Below are 23,115 nucleotides of genomic sequence, written 5' to 3' on the forward strand. Positions count from 1 at the left end.
GTGAAACTATTGCACTAAAATAGTGCTTCTCACTGACTTTGCGCTTCTGCCGGCTTGATTCAGTTGCCGTGTTCCTCAAAGCAAACTGACAAACCACTGAGAAATCAGTCAGGGAGAATGACAGTGATATTGAGGAAAAGTGCTGTGTTTGATGGACTGGAGTGAACTGATAGCAGAATTCAGATGAAAATTGCTCCTTCACACTGTCACTCAGAGATAACTTAAAAAGCTTGAAATGAGGAAAAAAAAAGCATATATCTTTTAGGTTAGAAACAGCATCAACTATAGCGGTTTTTCTTTTTGCAGAGTGCCCCTGTAGAATGACTATTTTTGGGGCGACGTTGCAAATAATTTAATCCTCTAGTCAAAATGAATGCATTAAAATCTGTACTTGCACTTACTTTTTAATCAATGCACTTCAATGCTGACTGACTATGATATAAAGATGCGTTGCTCATTAAAAGAAGAACATTTGAGATGTTTGGGCATGGGTTTATTATTGTCAGTTCTCAAGTTGTGGCTAATGTTGATGAAATAAGTCAAAGCCCCTTTTCTGTTTTTCACAAAGAAGCATTAACTTAGACCTGCAGTGGTCTACAGAAATGTACTGAGTGATCACAAAATCAGTAATTACCCGTTGTCTTGCTGTGTCTCACCTCCTGTCCTTCCTTCCTGTGCTATTTATGCTTGCTGTCATCCCAGCTGGGCAACAACAAATGCTGAACAACAACTCGCTGAAACTGTATCTATCTTTTAAAAGAAAATGCCTATTTTTATATACTTTGATGAGGACAAGCACACCTCCTACAACGAAGCAAACAACAATAGGGATGTAAGAAGCGACAGATTCAGCATATCTAGCATATGGTTTCATAATTCTTGGACTGGAGTTAAGATACATACATAAAATAGTCTATTAGGTTCTTTCGTGACCTTAAATATGCACAGATTTTAAAATTGCATTATTCTTCAGATTGCATTTATTTTTTACCACAAATGCTTTAGATGACACTGTGGGCTGAGCTGGAAGAGCAGTATTCAAGAGCAGAACTAAAAAATCTACCTATAGTGAGTGGTATTTATTTGGTTTCAACGTTTTAATGTCAAAAAGTAAATTAAAACATTTTAATTTATTGAAACATCCTCCTCTGCCTTTCACACGGTGTATCAACTGTGTGAAAAGCCCTGATGTGGCCAATAAACCCTCTAGATATTAACATTCACTATATGAACATAGTTGTTAATGCAACCTTTTCAGCATTCAGAGAGCATAGCATGGGTCAGACAGGATCTGATGGTCACTCATCAAATCAGCAGCACTGATCTTAATCAACCAGCCAACCCACTAATCAATATGTCAATGAGAAGGTCAGCAAAATGACAGACGTTCAGTCCACAAACTTCAGCAACATATAGAAACCAATGAGAGATTATACTGTATGCGACTTAAACAATAAACAATTAAACAATAAAAAATATACAATTTGACAGGTGTGTGTCCTTCTTTTTTACTGTGTGAGACTTTATAATAAATAGGACAAGTGAAAATGTGTGTTTGTACATGTCCCTGCATAAAGAAGTCAGACTGTTACGTCAACATGTAACATGTATATTTTAGCCTATAGAGTAACTTTGAGGCATTCTAATGTAGGGTGTAAGTAACTGACCATGTGTTCAATTTTATGTGGGAGGCTGCGATTCTAGTGCTGTTGAATTGTAATGTCTTATTCTGAGAGGTGTTTCTAATTTGGTTTATGCTCATCAGTAGTGGAATAAGCATTCGGATTATGTAGCCAGTTAAAAGTGCCTCTGCAATTTAATTGCATTTAAACTGTAGACTTGTAGACAAGCATGAGCTGAAAAAAACTACAACTTAAAATATCAATGTACAAATACTTGCAGAAGAATGCTACAGCAATAAAACGCTGCTTACACCCTGATGCATCACCAACATATGTGAAATCTTAAGTAATTTCTCGTTTCAATATGTAATGATTGTCCTGTGAGTCAATACACCGGGCAAACGCTGCATTCGCCACTATGGTCTCGCGAGATTTCGCGTGAAGCACAGCGGCACTTGCGTGGTGTAGCCCCGTGTGCTGGCTAAACAAAATCTAAGTTTTCCAACTCACATGTAAAATCTTTCTAGCTTCTTTCGGCAACGCTGATTGTACACGGGAATCGTCATCACCATGAGCATACTCGCCAAAATAGCAGAGATTGAAAATGAGGTAAGGTTAAAGTAGATAGAAAGGTAACTCAATGAATCAGTCACGTTTTAGCTAACCGCTAGCTGTTAGCGCTAGCAAATAGCCTAGCTCCCACTGCTGGGCCTCGCATTAAACATAATATTTAAGATCCGCAGTCCCTTGACAGGTTACATCGTTTATTGTAAAGTCCCCATTCAGCTTGTAGATGTATTATGAATCTAATAAGATAACAGAGAGGATGTTGCTAACTCCCGGGTTTCTAGCATAGGTACGGTTTGACAGGCTGACAAAACTAACGTTAGTAACCGCGTATACGTATGTTTCCCATAGCCCACTAACACCTTTAAAGAAGGTGAGATGTAGTTTTATTATTTAGAATATCTTAAAAGTTTGAGTAAAGATAGTGAAGGAGGTAGCATGAACCTTTCTGCGACCCTTTTAAGGTTATCAATAACTCCTCACAAGATAACTCCAGTCTGTGATACTGTCTTGAAATGGTTCAGCAAAGCAGGTGATGACACTAAGCGACCAGCTAAAGGAAAACACTTTACCCACCTGTTCAAACAGTTTCAGCATAAATCATTATTTACGTCAATTTGAAAACGAAATTATGATTGTGAGATATTTAGATTTTTCAGTGTTTTCTGACTCTTTATAGAGTCCTAATTGATTAACTGTGAAAATAACCTGCAGGTTAATCATTAATTACAGTCCTAGTTACATTATGGGCTAACATTAACTTTATTATAATGCATCTTGGTTGCACTAAAGGATACATTATTCCTCATATCTGCTCATTCTGATTCAGTGTTGTGGAGGGCTCAGTGGCCTTTTGCCCATTGCCAGTGTTCCAACCGGCAATGGGCAAAAGGCAGGGAAAACACCCTGGACAAGTTGCCAGTCTGCCTTTCTAGTAGTGCAATCTTAAATTATACTCGACTGCAGAAAGTAAAAACTGTCTTCTGTCTGCTGCCCACTGGTTAGTACAGAATTGTCATACAAAGAACAGGTCTGAGACCTCATGCTGGTGTTGTCACTGTTGACTGTAGATGGCCAGGACGCAGAGGAACAAGGCCACAGCTCACCACTTGGGTCTGCTCAAAGCACGCCTTGCCAAACTGAGGAGGGAACTCATCACACCAAAAGGAGGCAGCGGGGGCGGAACAGGAGAAGGTAAGATCACCATTTTTAAATGATTAGTCCATTTACTATGCTTACCTAGGTTTATTACAGACATGCCTTTAAGCCTTTTCAGTTCCATAAACCATCAGAGTGAGTTTCTGATTATTTTGTTGCGTTTCAGGTTTCGATGTAGCAAAAACCGGTGATGCTCGTGTTGGCTTCGTCGGTTTTCCTTCAGTAGGAAAGTCTACACTGCTAAGTAACCTCGCAGGTGTGTACTCTGAGGTTGCTGCCTACGAGTTCACCACACTTACGACAGTACCTGGGGTCATTCGCTACAAAGGTGCCAAAATTCAGGTACAAGAGGTTTTGTTCAGTACCTTGTAAAAGTGTTTTCAGTTTAGTGTGTTTTCAGCAGGTTGCTTATTTTCTGTTCTTGCCTTCTTCCTTTTAAGCTCCTGGATCTCCCAGGAATCATTGAGGGGGCCAAGGATGGCAAGGGCAGAGGCAGACAAGTCATTGCAGGTAAAAATATGATCAATGAGGTTTCTGCTAAGACTGAGATAGGTTTTTATTGGCAAACTTTAATTTTAAAAAAAATGAACTTTTCCCTCCTGAGCGATATTAATGCAAACATGAAAAGCTTTTAAGGTCGTTACATTTAATGAGACGCGTTTCACTTTTGTCATTACTATGTGATGTTATGTGCTTCTGGTGGCATCTAAGCAGCAAGATGAAATTTAATAAGGAGGGTTGGGTGGCGTTTAAAGGCCATGATTTAATCAGATTCATTTCTGCCCAAAGGGTTTTTTGATCATTTCAGGGGCAGAAAGACACTTCACTAGTGGCAGGAGAAACCTCACAAGTGTTATGATTTTGAAATGGTTGCAGATACATAATGAATCCAATACAGAAATTATGTGACTCCATAATCCCCTCTGCTCCAACCAGTGCTGTTTCCTTGCTCTTTTCTCCTTTAGTGGCTCGAACCTGCAACCTAATCCTCATAGTGCTCGATGTGTTGAAGCCTCTTGTTCATAAGAAGCTAATTGAACATGAGCTGGAGGGCTTTGGCATCCGACTTAACAAGCAACCACCCAACATCGGTTTCAAGAAGAAGGACAAAGGAGGCATCAACTTCACAGCTACAGTATGTCTTGCACAGCACAGCAGCTTAAATATAGAGATGCAAACTTCTCACAATTTTGTGTGAAGTTATGCTGATATGAGTTCTTAGATGATTTTAGTGGTAAAATGTGTGACAGTCTTCTAAATGCTGGTTGTCTACTTGTCATTCAATCAACTGATGAGCTAGAAAAGGGAGATTATCAGAATGTGATGTGATACTGCCATTAGTTTGACATGCTGGATTTCAGTTGTCATGGGCGTGTGTGGTTGACTGTCAGTTCATTTTGACGATGGGCTTTTTTTCTGGCATCCCATTAAGCTGAACGAACATGTGAAAGCCTTTGATCAGCTGTGGGTACAGAGAAGTTATTTAAAGTTTTGAACGGATCTGCAGAATTGAATGTGAAAAATGCTGTTAGTTCTCATCACCCCGGTATCAAACACTGAAACCCTTTTCAATGCTGCCCTCTGGTGGACATGTGTAAGATCATATTACACTTGTGCAAAATTACAGCATTTCTTTTGTATTTGATAAACAATTACCACTGGCTCTGCATTATTTTAATTATGGATTTTCAATAAAGTGCACTAGAAACACTTCATAAGTCACCAATCCATAAGTCACGATGGAGGTGCTTAAGATGTTAAAGGGATTTCTGTTTTCACCTTTTCACTTTCTTGTCTTGATATCATGCCTACCCCCACCCCCAACCCCACCCCCCACCTCTCTCTCTTTCTCTCTCTCTCTCTCTCTCTCTGTCTTTAGTGTGCACAAAGTGAGCTGGACGCTGAAACGGTGAAGACTATCCTGGCAGAGTACAAGATCCACAACGCCGACATCACTCTGCGCAGCGACTCCACAGCTGATGATCTCATTGATGTGGTGGAGGGAAATCGGTAAGCTGCTGAAGTGCCAGAATGGGCCTTCCTTAGTCATCCCCTGTGGGTGTGGCCTGTTGGAGTCTAAAATCCCATTTCAGGTTCCAGTACACCAATGCAGATAAATTTGAAAATGCATTTTATGTGCGTTGCAACCACACAGACAAATGTGGAATCTCTAGTTAAGCGATGTCATCGTTCACCACTTCCACCATTCTTCTGTGTAATTGATTACAAGAACAAATGCATTAGAATCTGGGACATTCTAATGATATGTGAGGTGGGGTGCGTATTGTGGATCTGACTCTGCACTGTGTTGTATATTGGAATAGGATCACACTTCCTGGAAATTTCTTTCAGCATTTTATGGCAAGACACCAGACATGGCAACAATATGAGCCTCCCTGCCTTTGTAGAGAAAGAAAGCACCAACAGGGTCTTTCTTACATAAATACTGTGTTCCCAGGGAGAAGACTGTTATGAAAGGAGAGGGCAAAATACACACTAATATATAAGATATAAATAAAACTCATAAAATAAAAAACCACAACATACTCCTCTTTAAAATATGTAAACAAAAATAACTATGCATAAATCAACAAGAAACAAGACATTCACTGGGTCTGTACACACACGCCTTGACAAAAAAAACAAAACAGATTTAATCATAAAAATAAATTACTTGCTCCAAAATATGAAAATAGCAATACATTCACTTCACACTTGTTTAAAGTCATTTAACATGTATAGCAAAACACTAAAGAGCATGTGAAGTACAACACAGAGTTTGGTTTGCAAAATTTAAACACTTGGCAACTGTGTGAATTCATTTCAGAGTGCAGTAATTTCATGGACAACAGCCAGTTACAGTTTCTTGTCACAACAGGGTCTACATCCCATGCATATATGTACTCAACAAAATCGATCAGATCTCCATCGAGGAGCTTGACATCATCTACAAGGTGCCCCACTGTGTACCCATCTCAGCCCATCACCGCTGGAACTTTGACGACCTGCTGGAGAGGATTTGGGACTACCTAAAGCTTGTGCGCATGTAAGACTTGTTAATCCAGTCACCAGAGGGGGATGTGATTGGAGGTGAAAGACTGTTAGGAATTTAAATGCTACAGAACTGGGAGACTATGTCAAATGTACATTTTTGTTTGTTGAGACTGGAAAATTTGACTGAGATGATGTTCTCATTTGCAGCTACACCAAACCTAAAGGCCAGCTTCCTGATTACACATCTCCTGTTGTGCTCCCTGACGGACGAACTTCAGTTGAGGATTTTTGTTTAAAGATTCACAAAAACCTCATCAAAGAATTCAAGTAGTGAGTACTGTAGACTTGGCTTAATTTATTCAAATCTTAAAGGGAATTCTGTCTGAGCACCAGCACTGATCTGATCATTTACACAATCTTGAGCACCACTCCCAGAGAAGTAACGGCTATTTTTTCCTTATAATTTTCTTATTATTTTATATTCTCACATCCAAACAGTTTCTCTCAGGTTTGTCTCTATCTATTCAATGCATCAGACTTTTTCTTAGAAAGGGAATGCCTGTTCTGTACGTAGTGTTTGCAAAATGAAACCATTGTTAAACATGTTAAAAAGCTGATTAGTTAGATTTATCTCAGATAAAACAATGCAGTGCCTATTTCTGATACATCAGCCATTATAACCATTTAATAATACTCTTGGTTATTTTATAAACATATTTAAATACAGCCATGTCACTGAAGTCAGAATATTGAAGACAGCAACAAAGTCATCCACAAAAACCTTTATTCTGCATTTCACATAATTTATTTACCTGTTTCTTCAAGGATTACCAGGTTTAATACTAAAAGGCAGTGATAGAACTACCATACAACAGAATGACAAGTGGTCATCTAATGGTTTAAAAAAAAAAAAAACACAGTCACTTTAATCACAGGCGTTGCCCTCTTTATGGTGAGATATGCCAGATAAGCATTAATTGGAGACTTTGGATTAGGATCTGAGATGATGTGTTGCACCACCCTCTTTAAATGGGAGAGCTAATATCGTCAATCAGTCAATATGTTACTGCTGGTAAGCATTACCCATCCTCCAGGGAATGAATGGGTCAGACAGTGACACATGTGATTAGAGAGCCTTAAACTAAAGGATGTCATTGTACCCTGTAGGTTACTTTATAGTGCAGAACCATTGTTTCTGTCGCAAAGAAAGAGTAGATTAATCTTCATTATGTATTTTCTGGTATAATGAAGCTGCAGATGGCTGCATGATGAGTTCTGTCATCTCTTTGTTTTTGTTCTCTAAGATGGTATAGAATTAAACATGCATCCCGTTTACTGCATTGAAGGGATCCTTCGCACACAATAATTTAGGTACTTTTTTAACTCTTCTTCTTTCAGTGCTCTCGTGTGGGGATCATCTGTGAAACACAACCCACAAAAGGTGGGCAAGGACCACGTGTTGGAGGATGAAGATGTTATCCAGCTGGTGAAAAAGTAAAAGGAGTCTAAATTCACTGCATGGCCTGTGTATCACAAAGTGTTCTGTACAGTTGCTCAGTAAATCGCCAAACATATCCACCAGAGCATCTGTGTCATGTGGTTCCCATTTTTTTGCTCTAATTTAAAAACGGTGAAATGAATGTGTAACATTTAAATGAACCCACAGTACTTAGCACCATGAATAGTTCATATTGAATACTGGTTAAGGCTTGCATTAAGATCTAAAAAAAACTGTACAATTAAAACACAAAGCAATCTTGCTTCATTCTTACCCTTTCTTTTATTGTTGTAATTATATTTATATTTATTTTTATTTATCCAGCTTTTGATAGATTTATTTGATTCGTCGATATGAATGTTAGCATCTGTTCAATAGCAAGTATATCCAGGAACACTTCTTTTCTCTATTGAAGTCAGTATGATTTAATGTGCTACATGCGGTCACAGGAATCTCCTCACAGTTACATGTTCTCCATCAGAGACACAGCAGTACTACGCAACAGAGTTACCACAACCACTTCAGTCTGGCTCAGAAAAAGAAAGTCTCATTTGAAAGCCCTGTCCAGCTAAGTGATTTATGTGACATTGATGATGAAGGCAGTTATTCAGGCTGTTGGCCCACCCCCTCTCTCTGGTAAGGACGGCCACTCAGGTTAATCAGTTCATTCACTCAGATGCAGTCTGGGGACATGATCTGCCAGCTGTTCACAACTAACAGGACTCCACAGAGCAAAATACAGAGCATTTTATCAGACCCAGGCGCACTTCTGTAGGCTAGCATTATCTAATGTCAATATGTTGCAACCTGAAAGAAGGGTAGCAGCCATTTTGTGTCGGAGCACCTGATACTAGCCAATGATTGCAGTGGATGGCGCCAGTGCATGCCCGAGTAAATGCAGTAGTATGATATTGTTAGACTGGAAATTTGCAGAATAGAGACTACACTCCATCGAACTGAACAACAAAGCTACATACAATTGAGACAAGCTTTTCCAAAGGTGTGTTTGTTTCACAACATATTTAATATGCTGATAAAATGTGGTAGTAGATTTGTCAGTTAAACTCACCTATACATTTCATCTAATATACATACCAAACTAGAAAATATAAGTGGTGTAACATCTACTGAACATCTGTGGAGCAATACAAAATATCCAGCATATACAACTTTCAGTAATCTTGTGTGTCTGTATTTGCTAAAAGAAAATCATACAAAATAAAATGGGAAAGTTTTTCTTTGCCATTTTATATTGCACGATTTTATATTCTTGATCTCAATTCCTGATCCCCAGCAAATTAAATCCTAAAGTCTACATGCGGTCATGGAGGAAAAACTACTTTGCATGACCAGAAAAATCTTTTCTGCTCATCTATAAGAAGCCATTTAATTGTCAAAAGTCCAATCAATATTATCCATTAATTACTGGTTGCAGTGTCTGATTCAGAACAACACTGGATAAGGAACAAGGATTTAGCTATGCAACAGGATTCCAGTTAATGGATATATAAAAAGTCAGTGTGCAAGAGAGACAACATGCTCACAACTCTTAGAACAACACTATAATGGTTCACTAAGGGTGCTATCAAGAGAGTATTTGACATTATAGACTACAGTTCAGACTGAGAGAAAAGCCACATTTTCGGAAAAGCTGCAGTGGTTGAAGGTAATGCTCTCCTGTCCAGCAGCAGCAGGATCAACCCTCCTCAGACACCGCCTCTTCCCCACCCCCTTTACCCTGTAAATTATAGCAGCACTTTAGCTAATGAAAGAGTTGAAGACCGGGCACTAATAAAAGCCATTAAGTGAATAAAGCACTTCCCCCTCTAACAAAATTAAAGAATCTACCCATTTAGAGAGGGAGGACTCTGTATTAATATTTATGAAATGCGGAACCAGCAACCCCCCCAAACTCCCCAACCCACGTCCAATCCCAGCCTGACCAAGTCCTCCTTGCCAGTGCACCTATCCCAAGAGAACATCACCAACCCCTCCTAGCTTGAAGGAGGGGCAGGAGATGGGGACTTGAAGGGTGCTGAGGACGCAGTCAGGACAGTCTGTCTCAAGTAGAGCAAGCTGGAAGACCCCAAGACACAGCTCAGAGCACCCTACCGCCTTCATCACCCCTCAACCAGCTGCACCTTGCATCGACTTTGGGGCCAGCAGATGGAAAGGTGGGTTTTTTGGAAAGACCAGATGTGTAGAAGTGACTTTCCAAAGACAACAGCTGGAGGTTGTCGGTAAAATGCAGAGTAAGTTATGACTAAGTCTCATATTTGTAGTGTTGTCTTGATATTTTGTTGGTTTGATCACTGTGATCTTTATTCTGAAGAATATTTTATGTAATTTTGTGCTTTAAATCAGATATTTTTAAGAAATCATTTAGAACATTTAAACATTCTTCAGTCAAATTTAGAATCAGATTCTGAGATTTCTACAGGAGTTTGAACTTCCTCAAAGATCCTGCCTGTGGTCATCCATGTCAATTTTTGAAGAAAGAAAAAAAAACACCAAAAACAAGGTAAGAGAGCATCATAATGTGTCACAATCATCCATGCATAAAACCCATCACACCATCCCATCAACCACACTGCATCCCTTTGAAACATCCTCATTGTTCTGAAAAACAGAGGTCTGTTTCACCGCCACCGCCCACCATTTTCACCCAAAGTACTCCCATTTTCATGCCATTTGGTCACTACAAATGCAGGGTTTTCTCTATGGTGCATTAATATGCATTATGGTGTAATTTCATCACACAAAGTGGTTCAGTTGCCTGAGCTCTAAGTTGATTATCGCACCATGCCTTCTCATTTTAGTAAGACCTCCCTGGGGAGCTGAAAGAAACACAAGAGAAGGTAACAAGATTGTCAAACCTTTTGGAGAAAAAGCTCTCTCTGCTTGATGGTATCATGACTCTTGACATTGCACTCAGTGACCGTTAACACAGTTAGGACGAAAATATCAGGAGTGGCTTCATCTTTACTCCAAGGAGACAGTAAATGTCCTCCGATGGACAACAGTGATAAAGCTATAACTATCATTCCTGAGTTCATTATGTCACTGGCCAGCAAGACTCCTTTTTTTAGTCAATTATAAGTAAAATTTCAGTGACTGGACTCTGTGAGATGCTGCAGTTCTTAATAAGATCACCAATGAATTACCCAAACTCTGTTTCCATTGATCAGTTGAAAAACCCCCCAATAGACTGATGGAGAACTAATTTGATTAAACTACCAAACCTCGGGCCTACAATAAATCTTTTCTTAAAATGTTGAAATTTTTAATGTTTGTTTGAGAGAACTGAATTTTTAGATTTTTCTTTTTTTTTGCGGTTGTGTCTGGAAAAGTCGGAGTGCGAAAGACAAGTGGGTGGGGTTTGACGCAGTTTGTGCGCAGGAAGGGTGTAGCCCTTTTTTCCGCAGTGAGTGTGACCTATGACTAATCGTACCCTGCAGATGTTCTTAACCGCAACCATGTTACAATTCTTTTCTAATCGCTGTGTAAACCAGTGGTGCCATTTTTTTTTTTTTTTAGTATCAGTCCATGAGCTCGGATCCCCTCCCTCACACCTTTGGACTTTTTCGTCTCTTGGACTGCAGAGGCAACCAAACCGTGGGACTTTCCCTCAGCTGCAAGAACCCAGAAAATATTTTGACGATGTATTTCTTTCAGGAGTTTTGATACTTTTGAACCACATCCACCGAGAACGAGTTAGCTATGCTTGACGAAAGCAAAAAGATATATTGTGTTTTACAGGTTTTCTCTTTTTACTTACATATTCAGCAAAGCTTTCAAGTCCCTCGGACACCTCATACTGACCTGGATCCTTTTGGTGTTGGTTTCTTTCGTCTTTGCCCAGGACCCCATTGTGCTTGATCTAACCATGCAGTGTGTCTTCTGTCCATGGTTGTGCCAAGCACCTTGGAGGCTTCGGAGCACTATCTGCCATCTGTTGTGAACTTCTAAGCAAATTATAAAACTCAGACATCCATTTTAAAGTCAGTGATGTACTTGTGTATTTTTTACATTTAAAATAGTTAAGGAAATAAACACTAAAACTGTGCAATAAAACCTAAATGTTTGGAGAAAATTGAGGCTGTACAGCATGTAGCTAACAACTGTGGAGCAAAAAATACAAAAGGACCAAAAACTACAAGGTAATTTAGATTTTTACATAATATACAGATGTATCAGGTCCGTGCTCTAATTTTCTTTTTATTCTCTTTCATGTTGTTTTAATTAATGATGTACTTAGATATAGGACTATGTCCAATAAATATCATCTAAACATCCTGTGTGTTTTACTGGCACCAAGGTCTTTTTTTCCCCATCTTGAATTAATTGAAAAAAAAAAGAAGTGAGAATGAGTGTGGGTATCGGAGGGTTTATAGCATTCATACAGATAAAAGTGTCATTTTCTACAAGCTGGTTGGTTCAAAAATGGCACATTCATGGAAACGATCAATTACAGTAAGTGCTCAGTGGCTTTTAACTATGGCCAGTAATTTCAGCCGGCAGAGGTCATATATCAAAACAATATGCACTCTGAGAAGACTGCAGACACATCACAGATCTGTAAATCAAACAATGAGACATTGCGCAATGCCTGAGACATACAAGCCGACATGGTTTAGAGAGTGAGTACTTGATATGATGATTAAATTATATTACTCTTGTTTCCACACAGTGCTTGGCTACTTATTTTAAATTAAGTCTGTTTTGTCTCATGAATCAAATCACAACTACATTCAACTAATAAATTTTAAATGATGAAACCAGACTCCTCATTTCTTTATGTCTCTTGTTTAATGAATTCAGTCTTTACTTAAGATAATAACATACTCTATAATATATTGCTGTAAGATGTTTTGGTTTAAATTATTGTCATAAAGATCAGCACAGCAGTAAAGTACACCAAGAGCCTTGTTTTGTTCATGTTTTCCTGAGTCAATATGCTCCATCCCGGGGAACTATTTAGTCATGTCCTATATACTTCCAGAAAAATACCCCTTCTTTGCTTTTGCTTGATTTTTTTCAAACTTCTCTCGAACTGTGGATGAGGTGGTGCGCTATTCCTCAGCTGTAGCTGCTATCTTAATGCACTTGTCATTATATTTATTATTTTAAATACAATTTATTAATGCATTTAAAAAAGAAAAGAAAGAAAAGAAAAGCACTGGTTCCTTCCATGAAAAAGCCTATGACACAATTCAAAAACCACAAAGACTACAACAACCAGAATTTGGGGTACTATGTTGTCAAAACAAAACTTACAAGCAGGGTTTAACTGATGACTACAGAATCCTGTAAAGCTAACTCAGTGGATATAGGTTGGGGTGGACATTTGCTTTTTAGTACATTAAGGGTGTGAAATAAAATAAAATAAAATAAAATAAAATAAAATAAAATAAAATAAAATAAAATAATAATAGTATATTCCAATGCAAGCCATAGTACTGGATTTGTTTGATTGGCAAACTAGAAATGCATTAGAGCTGGTTTGTTTGTTGTAAATGACTGAAAGAAAATTCAAGCTAATTAATTTCATTAATGTCAATCCAATGACAGTGAGGTCCCTCAAACCCGCTCAAACCATTATCTCTGATAAGGACAACTATTGCGCATGCTCCACGTCCAAGAAATGCGGAAACGGTTTGAAGCAGCAGGAGCGTTAAATTTTGGGACGTCAGCCGAAGGGTCACTTGCTTGATATTAAGGGTAAGTAGTTAATTTATACCTACATTAATTTATTTAGGTAACTGTGTGTGAGTGATAAGTAGCAGTTATTAGACATTTTTGATACATTTCTTAGTCGAATATTTTTTTTCTGTACGTGTTCTACGTTTCTTGTAGTTTAAGCTAGCTTAACTTTGCTATAGCTATGCTTTCTGAATTACACCCAGCGTACATCTCTCAAAGATGTACGCTTTTTTTCGGAAATAAAAACTTCCGCCAAAAAAAGAAAAGAAAAAAGCACGGCAATGTCTGAAACTAGCACTGTCGGTCGGTTTTGTACTGATTTTAGTGAAGGCAATAGCCCTTGAAGAAACTAGCTACAGGTGGAACGTGCACCTGTGCTATAGCCAAGCTAGCGGTTCTGCTATGAGAGAGAGACAGGACAGCGACTGGGGTAAGAGCCAGGATGTAGTCGTAAATCATTTTGTTTAGATTGGTTAAGTTACTGTTGGTTATTCTTCAGTTTCCAGAGAAGCGCAAGTTATAGCGCAATACTTCGGTGGTGCCGCGTTAATGCAGACAGACTGTCTTGATGTAGACATATTCTCTTGTCAAGCAAACTGAATTTGCTTTACTAATTCAGTGTTGGCTTATATGCACTGTATTTTGCAGGGGAAATAATAACAAAGAAGGAAGATAGAATCATTGTGTAAAGTAATAAGTACTTTTTCCTACTTCTGTAACATCACATTACCACATTTATAGGATCTTTTTCTAGGTATTTGGCCTTGATTGGTCAGTAATGGAGAACATATTTGGTTCTCTTACAATTTTTGAAATCAGAATCTTCTTAATCAGGGGGACTATTAAGGTTTTCACATTAATTACAGATATTGTAATACATATTTAAAACAGAAATATTGCTTCCATTGTAGCACATGCAGATTTTTTTTTTGGTTTGGACTGTATAAATTCGGCATTAAACAGTGTTTAAAAAAACACCAATTTTGTGCAGTCATATTTATAGTATAGCAGTCATACATCTTGTTGGATTATTTGTAAACTTTGTTTTTAAGGGCCAAGAATATTTTGTGGATTTCAAGGTCTATTTTATTGCATTTTTATAAATGTGTTTTAGAAGTTTGTCACACTTTGAATTTTAAAATGTGAAATACAGAATTCCAAATGTATAATGATATGGTAACTATTTGACGCAAACAAATAGAATGAGAGTCTTGGTGAAGACTGGTTTAATTGGTGGTTTTAGGAATTAAGTCACTTACTGTTTTAGTAAGTAATTAAGTGAAAAATGACACTATGCTAGTGGTAATGAGACTTTATGTAATCTTTGCTGTGGCTTGAACTGAGTGAACATTGTTTTGGAATTTCTGTAGTTTCCTACGTGCATTGCTTTGTGTTGAACAGTTTCGAATGCACCTGTTATTTATTTAAGTCATTTATTCCTCTTCAGCATTGAAGTTTGGGTCAGCCACTCTTCATTTAGTTACAGTTGGGACTGGTGGTTTGCATTCTTTGCTGGCCTGTGGGTGAGTGCTGATATAACTGACAGGGTGTGTGGCATAAGATGGTTAAAGGAGAGAACGTTGTGAAGCCCAGGGAACTGGATGTTAAAGCCAGATATTTAAATAAAATGTTAAAATAGTTTTGTATCTTGTCCTTTGTTATGTAGGTTAGTGGACCTTTGTAATTTGCCTGAAATTAATGCCTACTAGTACTACCAACAAAAACAACACAACTGAAACAGTAAGATTGATATTAGTAAAACCATATTAGTTAATTCAGCAAGACTGACATTAGTAAATATTCAAAACCTGTACATATTCATACAACAAAGCTTCATTTTGTTGTACTAAATTGCTTGACAAATGTAAACCCAACCTGAATTAATTTTACTAGACTAAGGATAAGCATTTCAATTTAGTGAAAGGCAAATGAATTGAGATATTAACATAACGTTGAACCCACAAATGTACATGGTTTTCAGATAACACAATCAAGATAGACTGATTGTACTAGATTTGTTTAGATGGAATATAGGTGATGTAATGAAATTGTTCATCCAGTGATTTATTTTGCAGATGCAGATCCTGTTCCACGCATCTCATTTCCTTAGTGTAAATTGGTATTGTTGTATACTAACTACTAAAATAGGAAGACGATTAATAGGAAGTATAGAATTAGTATGTAGTATTAATTTGGGACAGCTACAGTTTTATGTCAGTAGTCTTGTTTCAAGCTGATCAGTTGAGCAAACAGTGCTTCCAGGAAGCCGTGCAGCCTCCGTGTGCAGTCTGTCACTGACCTCATGCCGAGACAGGGAATATAAGGTTTACAGATTATCCCATTAGACCGGACTACTGAGGCTGCTACGCACAAACACAAAGCTAATCACCTTTTTCTCTACAAAGACCTGGTCAAAACCGAGAGAGCTCTGCAAAGAACAGCTGAACACAGTGAGACACACGTGAAGATTTGTTTATTTGATCTGATCAGTTGCTCTTCTATTTCAATGAAGCTTGAAATCACAGGGTTACAACAGCTCACAGAATTATCCAGACTGCTCCTAAAGTAATTCATATGTGCTAACAAATCACAACAAATGTTTTACTGCCTGCAGAAATAAACAAAAACATAAGTGACAACTGTTTTATAGTACTGCAGGAGGCACGCAGTTGTCTACATATGACAGAGCATCAAAATGTTACATTCTCAAGCTGAGCATAAACATATATTGCATATTGCATGTTCAGTTGGGCCATTATGATTTCATTAGTCTCACAGTTTATCCACAGAGATAGAGATAAAATATCAAAAAAACATTTAATTTCCTCCTTCACACATTCGACACATCAAGCATATCTCACATCTTAAACTGCCATTTTGTAAATTAAACAGCAGGAACTTCACTACAGAATAGAGTTATACATATTTTTGACGATGGGGATATATTAATACTAGATGTGGGATTTCCTTCACAAAGTGTAACCCAATGTACCACTTTATCTTGAAACTAGTGCAGCTGATTTACTTTGATTTGAGTTTGATGTACCACCTAAAACAAGTGACATTACATTTTAGCACAAGATGAGATGTTTTTTTTAAACACAGATGGATCAAGATATTTGCACCAAATTATTAGGCTGTAAACAGTGTACTTTATTAGGCAATGTTTTATTCCACAGCATGTGGTGCTCTCTGGACATTCAAAACACCCCCTGCAAAGAGCTCATGATGATTTGGAAGGATACATTATATGCAGTTTTAGTGGGAACTGCATTAATAACAAAGTTGTAGAATCACAATGCAGGAGTAAAACTTTACAGAGCTAATAAAAACAGGGAGTTCCAGCATACAGGTTATGGTTTTGTGAATGCACAAGATCTACAGTAACACATAGAAAACACAAACCCCCATAACTCCAGTACTGCAAACTAAAGTGACAGCTGCTGTTTAACACCACGATAACAAAGTCCTTTCTGAGTCGAAATAGGACTTTTTTTTTTTTTTAACTCACATGAAATGTTAATGGATTGTTGGGTGGCACAAGTGCTCTATGTTTCTCTGAAAAGAGCTCAGGTTTATTAAACTGTGTCTCGGTAGGACTGCCTTGCTAGAAGCATATTAGTACCATTCTATCTGAGGATTTATTTGGTTGTTATAAGACACTATGCCCCTAATGCTGAAGGACTGGTTTATCTCCAAGAAGGCTGTTTTGTCAACGCTGGCAGTTTTGAACAGTCACACAGACACTAACAGACAGACAGTGTAAAACCTCAACTGTGCTGACAGCAAACCAAAGCCATCCCCATAACACAAAATAAGCATTAGATTTTACATTTTCAGTTCTGTGGACAATTGTTCCAATAGCGGTGTCATTTTGTAAAGTTCTCTATTTTTTTTTAATTCATCTCATCCAGTCATATGAATATCAAACCCTTATGATGCAAGCAAAAAGGAAATCAGTTAAATCCATGAAATACATGAAGAAATGTGTTAGAGAGAGGCCTCGGTGCATCTGTTAGTGCAGAAATCCTGGCCATAGTTTTATGTTAGTGATAATGTTGACCAGAAGCCAGTCATAGTTACTGTTTTATGTCCAATACTGCACAACCATTTCCATGTCATCTTGCTGAAATCACACTACAGACACCAATAGACAGATGTGACTGCTGGCGGTCTGAATAGCCTTTAAAAGTCGAGCCTTGTCGAACAATGGAAGACAAGACAGAGAACATAAAATTGAGAGAAACAGTGTTTTGGCAAAAAGAATTTCAACAATTCTGAGTTTTGGCTCGATCTTACCAGTGGTTGCAGGACATACATCATTACCAAAAGAGGCAAAAAATGTCACGTGGCATTGGTTGGCTAAATAAAAATTGTGCAAAGGCCAGCAGTCTGGATGACAATTTCCATGGCAACATTTGCTCCAAAAGATAGTAATGCTGTCACCAACATAGTGCATTGTTCTTGTCACTCATCTACAACCAACATAACCATGTCTATGGATGGACTTTGAGGATATTTGTCTTTACTGTAGGTTGTAAATTCCATCTGCAGTTCACGCAGTGTACCCAAGTAGTTGGTGCTGGATCAAGTGTAAGTGAAAACAGGCCAGCATTGCTCCTGACAAAATACAAAATATCCTTTTCAAGCGTAGATCTGTCCAGGACCACCTGTGTGTGTGTTTTCTCCACTGAGGCGCTCCTGGCTTGGCTGGCGGTTGGTGTCGCTGGATTTGATGACACCTGCGTAGTCATGGATCCCCACCTCCAAGTTCTTGGCTCTCAAGGCGGCAGTGTGCAGCTTCTCCAGAAAATCAGGCATGCCTGCCAGGTGCAAAGGGAAAACCTCTTTATTACCAGGTAAAATACACATACTCAGTGAACAAAGATGAAAAGCATATGAGAAAAGAAATACATTAAAGTATAAAATTGCACGTAAATCTGAATGTAACAGCAAGAAAAAATGATTTTCATTTGCAGGTTTCAACAGATGAAAGGAGCTCACCACTTGACACCATCCAGCTCACGCAGTAACGTGGAAAGACAGTCTGAGGGTCGTCACTGTAGGTCAGCAGGTAATCAAATCCGTTCTGTTACGAAAAACACAAACTCAGTGGCTACAAAACAAAGGGCACTGGATGCAAGTTAAATTTATTCTTATAGCAACACATTCACTACAAACCTCATCAAAGGACTTGTGAGGGCGAATGACCATCTTTGACTGGTATGAATGGACTCTCACAAATTCTTGAGTCTCTGGGACTCTGGGATGCTGCACAGCTCTGTACAACAGAATTACAGATAGACATGATAAAATGACAGACAAAATTAAAGTTGTTCAATTAATTCAACATATCGAAAACTCCAGAAATAAAATATTTTTTAAGTCTCACCTGGATACCAAGATCATCAGGTTGTTTTCAACATCAACATCATAGCGCCGCACGTACACATAGTCCCTTGAGTACATGGGATACTGTGAGCGGAGATTAAACAAGATTAAGTAACAGTTGGCAATCTAAAATACAAACTGGTGGATACAACATGGCTAGTATTTGCTCCTAGCTGAAAATCATTGCAAATGTCCTTCACACTTGGCTTGTACAACAAAAGACAAAAGTGCTCTGTGAAAACACAAATAGGCTGATCCCTTCAGGCATAATAGCAATCTATTGAAACTCACAGGAAAGTGTGTAGCCCAGTGTACAATTTCAGAGCCTGTACTGACATCTCTGTCCACCACTTCAAGCTTGATAACCAGAGAATCCCATTTCTTCCTGTACTCTGTATCCAACTGGGGGAAAGGGGAAAGCATAAGTCAAGGGTAAGGTGCTTAATATAGCACATAGAGTGTTACAGTTGCTTTTATGCTGCACACATACCACACAAATATGCAGGTTGTGTAAGACCAGCTGAGTAATGGAAATGCAAAACAAGCTGGCATAAGCATACCATATACTCAATCCATGAATAAAATAATCATATTTTAAATATTTGACCAAATTACTTTAATTACCAATTGGATATACTTGCATATTTGACATTTTCTTTCAATAATACAAACATTTTGTATGGTTCTCAAAAGTCTGTACCTGTACATTGAAGAACTGTCTTGGTGTGACATCGTTGTAGGAGCCCAACACTGCAATTAAAACATAAAAGATGCTGACTCTTAAGATAAATCATACCAAAATCATTGCTACCAAAAGAAAAGCACAAAAGAAAGAAATCTGAATTTGTGCTTTATCTGCATTTCAAACTTCAGGTGACACCATGAGAGATTGTGTGTTGGCTGACCTCTGTATTCATAGAGGTGACTGTTAGGAATAGGCCGCCTCCACACTTTGAAGTCTTTCTTCTCCATCACAGCTTCCCAGCAAGGATCCTGTTGACTGGCCACAGCTCCGATGGATGTGCTTAGACGTTTCACAGCCTCCAGAGCCTGTAGCTCAAGTCCACATCTTCAAAGGGAATGCAAATATCAGGAAAGGGTTTTTTTTTAGCATACTGCACAGCTGACAGTGTAGACCACAGTCCAATGAAATGAAATGCAGCATTAAATATACCGATGGTTGACAAGCTTCAATTCTCCTTTACCTAAACTCCTAAAGTCTCTATAACTCGAACATCCTTCTTTTAATAGTTACTTCCTGCATTTGTCACCCTACTGTATGTTTAAGCGTAACTGAAACCGTGAGTATTTAAAGAAAGATTTCCAACCTGTGAATTTCCTCATCTTGAATCTTCTCATTCTCCCACATGAAGACACCAGCCAGGGCCGCGACCAGTTTCCCAGTTGGGGCGTGTTTGCTCTGAAACCTGCGCCATATGTTTCCAACCAGGTTCCACCTGGTGCGCTCAGAGTACAGGTTTGAGTAGAGCTCACCGATCTGACAAGCACGTCGGAGCCTTTGTCCGGTCACAAAGCTGCAATGGTCCGCAAATATGGAGAGCAAGCCCTTCTTCTTTTGAGCAGATCCCGCGGCCTCACTTTCACCTGCCTTTTGGAGCCAGGACAGAAGTAGGCCCATGCTCCTGCCCAGCCATGGGACCCTCTCAAGCTTTCCTCGGCCCTCCTCGACAGTCCGCCTGAATGACCTGCTGTTCTGAAGCCTCATTGTATTAACACCGATCTCGCAAATCGGACGACGAGGCACGGAGTGAAACATGACAGCTGTGACCGTGACACAAGTTCTCAAAGACACAATACTTGCCAGAGGCTGCAAAGTGCAGCAGCTAGCTAACGCACTTCCTAGTTATTAAACTAACGTTCTGCGGAGGAAGATGCACGGTGCATTTCCCTCTAAGAGGAAGTTCATAGGGACTTTTACCGAGCAAAAGTCATAATTTTACTCCAGTTCTAACGTTATTTGTCGAGCTAGCCGTGAACACGCGACATGTAACGTTAGCATTAGCTAATGTTATCTCTGTTCACTGACTACTATCGGGACACGGACAACCGTCACCCCAGCACTGCCGCACTTATTTCTGATTCGAAACTATGATCGATGCATTTTAAAACACATCGTCCACTGTTACTCCACCTGCGTACCTATCCTGGACACAGCCTCACGTTTTCAAACTCCTGAGGTGAATTTGACCTCCTCTTCCTGCTGCCTTACGCACACCCACTCGGAAGATCCGCCTTACAGGTTCTGGAGCGGGCGTTTATTGGACGTTTGTTGTTTTTGGGCAATTTTGATTGGTCTTAGCGGAAGCCCATCTTAACATTTAGTAGCTCGGGCGCCATCAAGTGTATATGTCCAGTCTCAACCAGAGCTCCCCTTGCCATTTTTCTTCGGTGATCTGGGATCAGATTTCTCGCCCTAGCTACTCTGGTTAGCTGCTATTGTTTAGGAGGTTAAGTTTCAAATCTTATCCAGGATCAGTGTCTGCTGAAGTCGCCCTCCAGTTCAATGCCAAAGTCGTTGGCGTTAAGCAGCGATTCAACACGTGTGCAAAGGTTCAGTTTCACAGGACAGCAGTCTACCTTTTGTGTAATTATGTATATGTGTGCTATTGAGTAAAAGTGTGCTCTAATAAACTTGATTCACGTTCTGATAAAGCTTTTTAGTGGCAAAAACTAAATAAATTACTGTGGGGTTGTCATTGAGGAAGGAGCAGAGGTTAATTGTTAATTGAATAATTAATTAACACTTCCTCGATGTGAAAATGAATGTAAGTATTTGGAGTAGCTGAAATCTTTAAGAAAGACTAACCTTGACATTGGAACCGACATACAAAATGAATTATTAGTAGTCAAAAATGTTTTTCGTGTAATACACGCCAGATGGCGCCGTTTAACCATACAGAGGACACGAAATGTTTTCACAGATCATTCTGGAAGCGCGTGATACACGCAGAGTTTTTTGAGTTCAAAGTTAAAAATTACACAAGTTAAACTAAAAAAAACGGCACACGAGAGAGTTGGCTTTATTGGTTTTGATCAGCAGAGGTATTGCATTGTTCTCAACACAGAAATGTGTCTATGGTAACTTTAGGCTCCCCGGGAATCCGTGGAAACAGCCTGGAAATGTATTACCTTTGGCTTTGTCTAACCCTGCCATTCAGGCATTCATTCAGTTGTGCTGTGCAGCCTAACTTGTCAAAACTTGTAAACAAAATAGGCCAGACAGTGTATGTTTTTTTTTCACCGTGCAGTGTCGTTACATCGATTCAGCTGGTGTAACTGGGGAAAGTGTTTCATTTAACCCTCCAGGTCCTCTGTTAGTTCACTGCATTCATTTTTATTTGAACTCGTGTGTGTTGCTCATGAAAGCCATGAAGTATTTCAGTATCATAAGACTATGAGACAAGATGTTTTTGAGGAACCTCGTGCAAACACAGCATGTGCTTCTTAGTTTACTTATCTCTAAAGCAAACAAACCCACACCACAATCATTAGTCCTCTGACTTCTCCACAGTTAGAATATTTGTATGCAGGCTGTAGACTATAATACAATAAGGGAAGTGGTTTATCATATTGAACATGAAGTTAAAAATGAAGCAGACTTACAGTGTAATTTCGAGTATTTTTTAATTAGGTCTGTGAATCTGAATTCGGGCCTATTGGCGTGGAAGCGCTCAATACATCAGTATACATGAATTCTATGACTGACAGTCTCACGATAATCTTATCTTTAAGTTGAGGTCAATTTTCTGTAACTGGGCTCGGGTTACTGGCAAGGGAGTAAACAAAGAGTCTTACTAATGGTGTGAGGAACCGCTATAGGTGAAAGTTAAACAAGAAATCGTTTGATGTTACGGGAAAAAAACACTAAAACCCCCTGTAGTGGCAGTTTTGAAACAGATGTACAGCAACTGCAATCGCCACTCCTTCCTTTGTGAAATGCTGCCTTCGGGTGCTCGGAGAAAAATCGTAATTACAAGGTGTCACTGCCGACCCTAAACATTGCCCAATAGACTTAGGGAGAGGAAATTTTCCATGATCCTTAAAAGAAGTGACGTAAATTAGGGGGAGACAATGAAAGGAGTGAGTTCGTCATAAAATAATAATCATATGTACTGTTATTACAGCATTACTCCCTGTAAACAAACAACTGCAGTGTGTTTA

At 38.9% G+C, this 23,115-nt stretch overlaps 2 protein-coding genes across 2 annotated transcripts; one reads left to right on the forward strand and one right to left on the reverse strand.

Annotated features, from left to right (window-relative positions):
• The first annotated feature begins 2,061 nt into the window (after positions 1-2,061).
• Positions 2,062-8,128, forward strand: drg1 (developmentally regulated GTP binding protein 1). Its single transcript, XM_041059410.1, has 9 exons — positions 2,062-2,231; positions 3,260-3,383; positions 3,514-3,689; positions 3,788-3,857; positions 4,313-4,482; positions 5,227-5,357; positions 6,226-6,393; positions 6,549-6,671; positions 7,740-8,128. Exons 1-9 carry the CDS (start codon positions 2,193-2,195, stop codon positions 7,837-7,839), a joined length of 1,101 nt encoding a protein of 366 aa, XP_040915344.1. The 5' UTR covers positions 2,062-2,192; the 3' UTR covers positions 7,840-8,128.
• Positions 8,129-15,998: 7,870 nt separating this feature from the next.
• On the reverse strand, positions 15,999-21,150 carry stard7 (StAR-related lipid transfer (START) domain containing 7). Its single transcript, XM_041059360.1, has 8 exons — positions 20,262-21,150; positions 19,839-20,002; positions 19,634-19,683; positions 19,225-19,335; positions 18,935-19,017; positions 18,724-18,823; positions 18,547-18,631; positions 15,999-18,365 (listed from the first exon to the last, which is right to left on the reverse strand). Exons 1-8 carry the CDS (start codon positions 20,708-20,710, stop codon positions 18,187-18,189), a joined length of 1,221 nt encoding a protein of 406 aa, XP_040915294.1. The 5' UTR covers positions 20,711-21,150; the 3' UTR covers positions 15,999-18,186.
• Positions 21,151-23,115: the final 1,965 nt, after the last annotated feature.

The sequence above is a fragment of the Toxotes jaculatrix genome, chromosome 16, assembly GCF_017976425.1.
Source record: "Toxotes jaculatrix isolate fToxJac2 chromosome 16, fToxJac2.pri, whole genome shotgun sequence".
Taxonomy (NCBI): Eukaryota; Metazoa; Chordata; class Actinopteri; family Toxotidae; genus Toxotes; species Toxotes jaculatrix.

Bases quoted from the DNA above. Each gene is read 5' to 3' on its own strand.
- drg1 (XM_041059410.1), top strand. From the start codon at position 2,193: ATGAGCATACTCGCCAAAATAGCAGAGATTGAAAATGAG. The intron at 3,858-4,312 runs GTAAAAATATGA...TTTCTCCTTTAG, and splicing joins AGGCAGACAAGTCATTGCAG to TGGCTCGAACCTGCAACCTA. The intron at 6,672-7,739 runs GTGAGTACTGTA...TTCTTCTTTCAG, and splicing joins CTCATCAAAGAATTCAAGTA to TGCTCTCGTGTGGGGATCAT.
- stard7 (XM_041059360.1), bottom strand. From the start codon at position 20,710: ATGTTTCACTCCGTGCCTCGTCGTCCGATTTGCGAGATCGGTGTTAAT. The intron at 20,003-20,261 runs GTTGGAAATCTT...TTCCCTTTGAAG, and splicing joins CAAGATGAGGAAATTCACAG to ATGTGGACTTGAGCTACAGG. The intron at 18,366-18,546 runs GTGAGCTCCTTT...TGCACCTGGCAG, and splicing joins GAGCTGGATGGTGTCAAGTG to GCATGCCTGATTTTCTGGAG.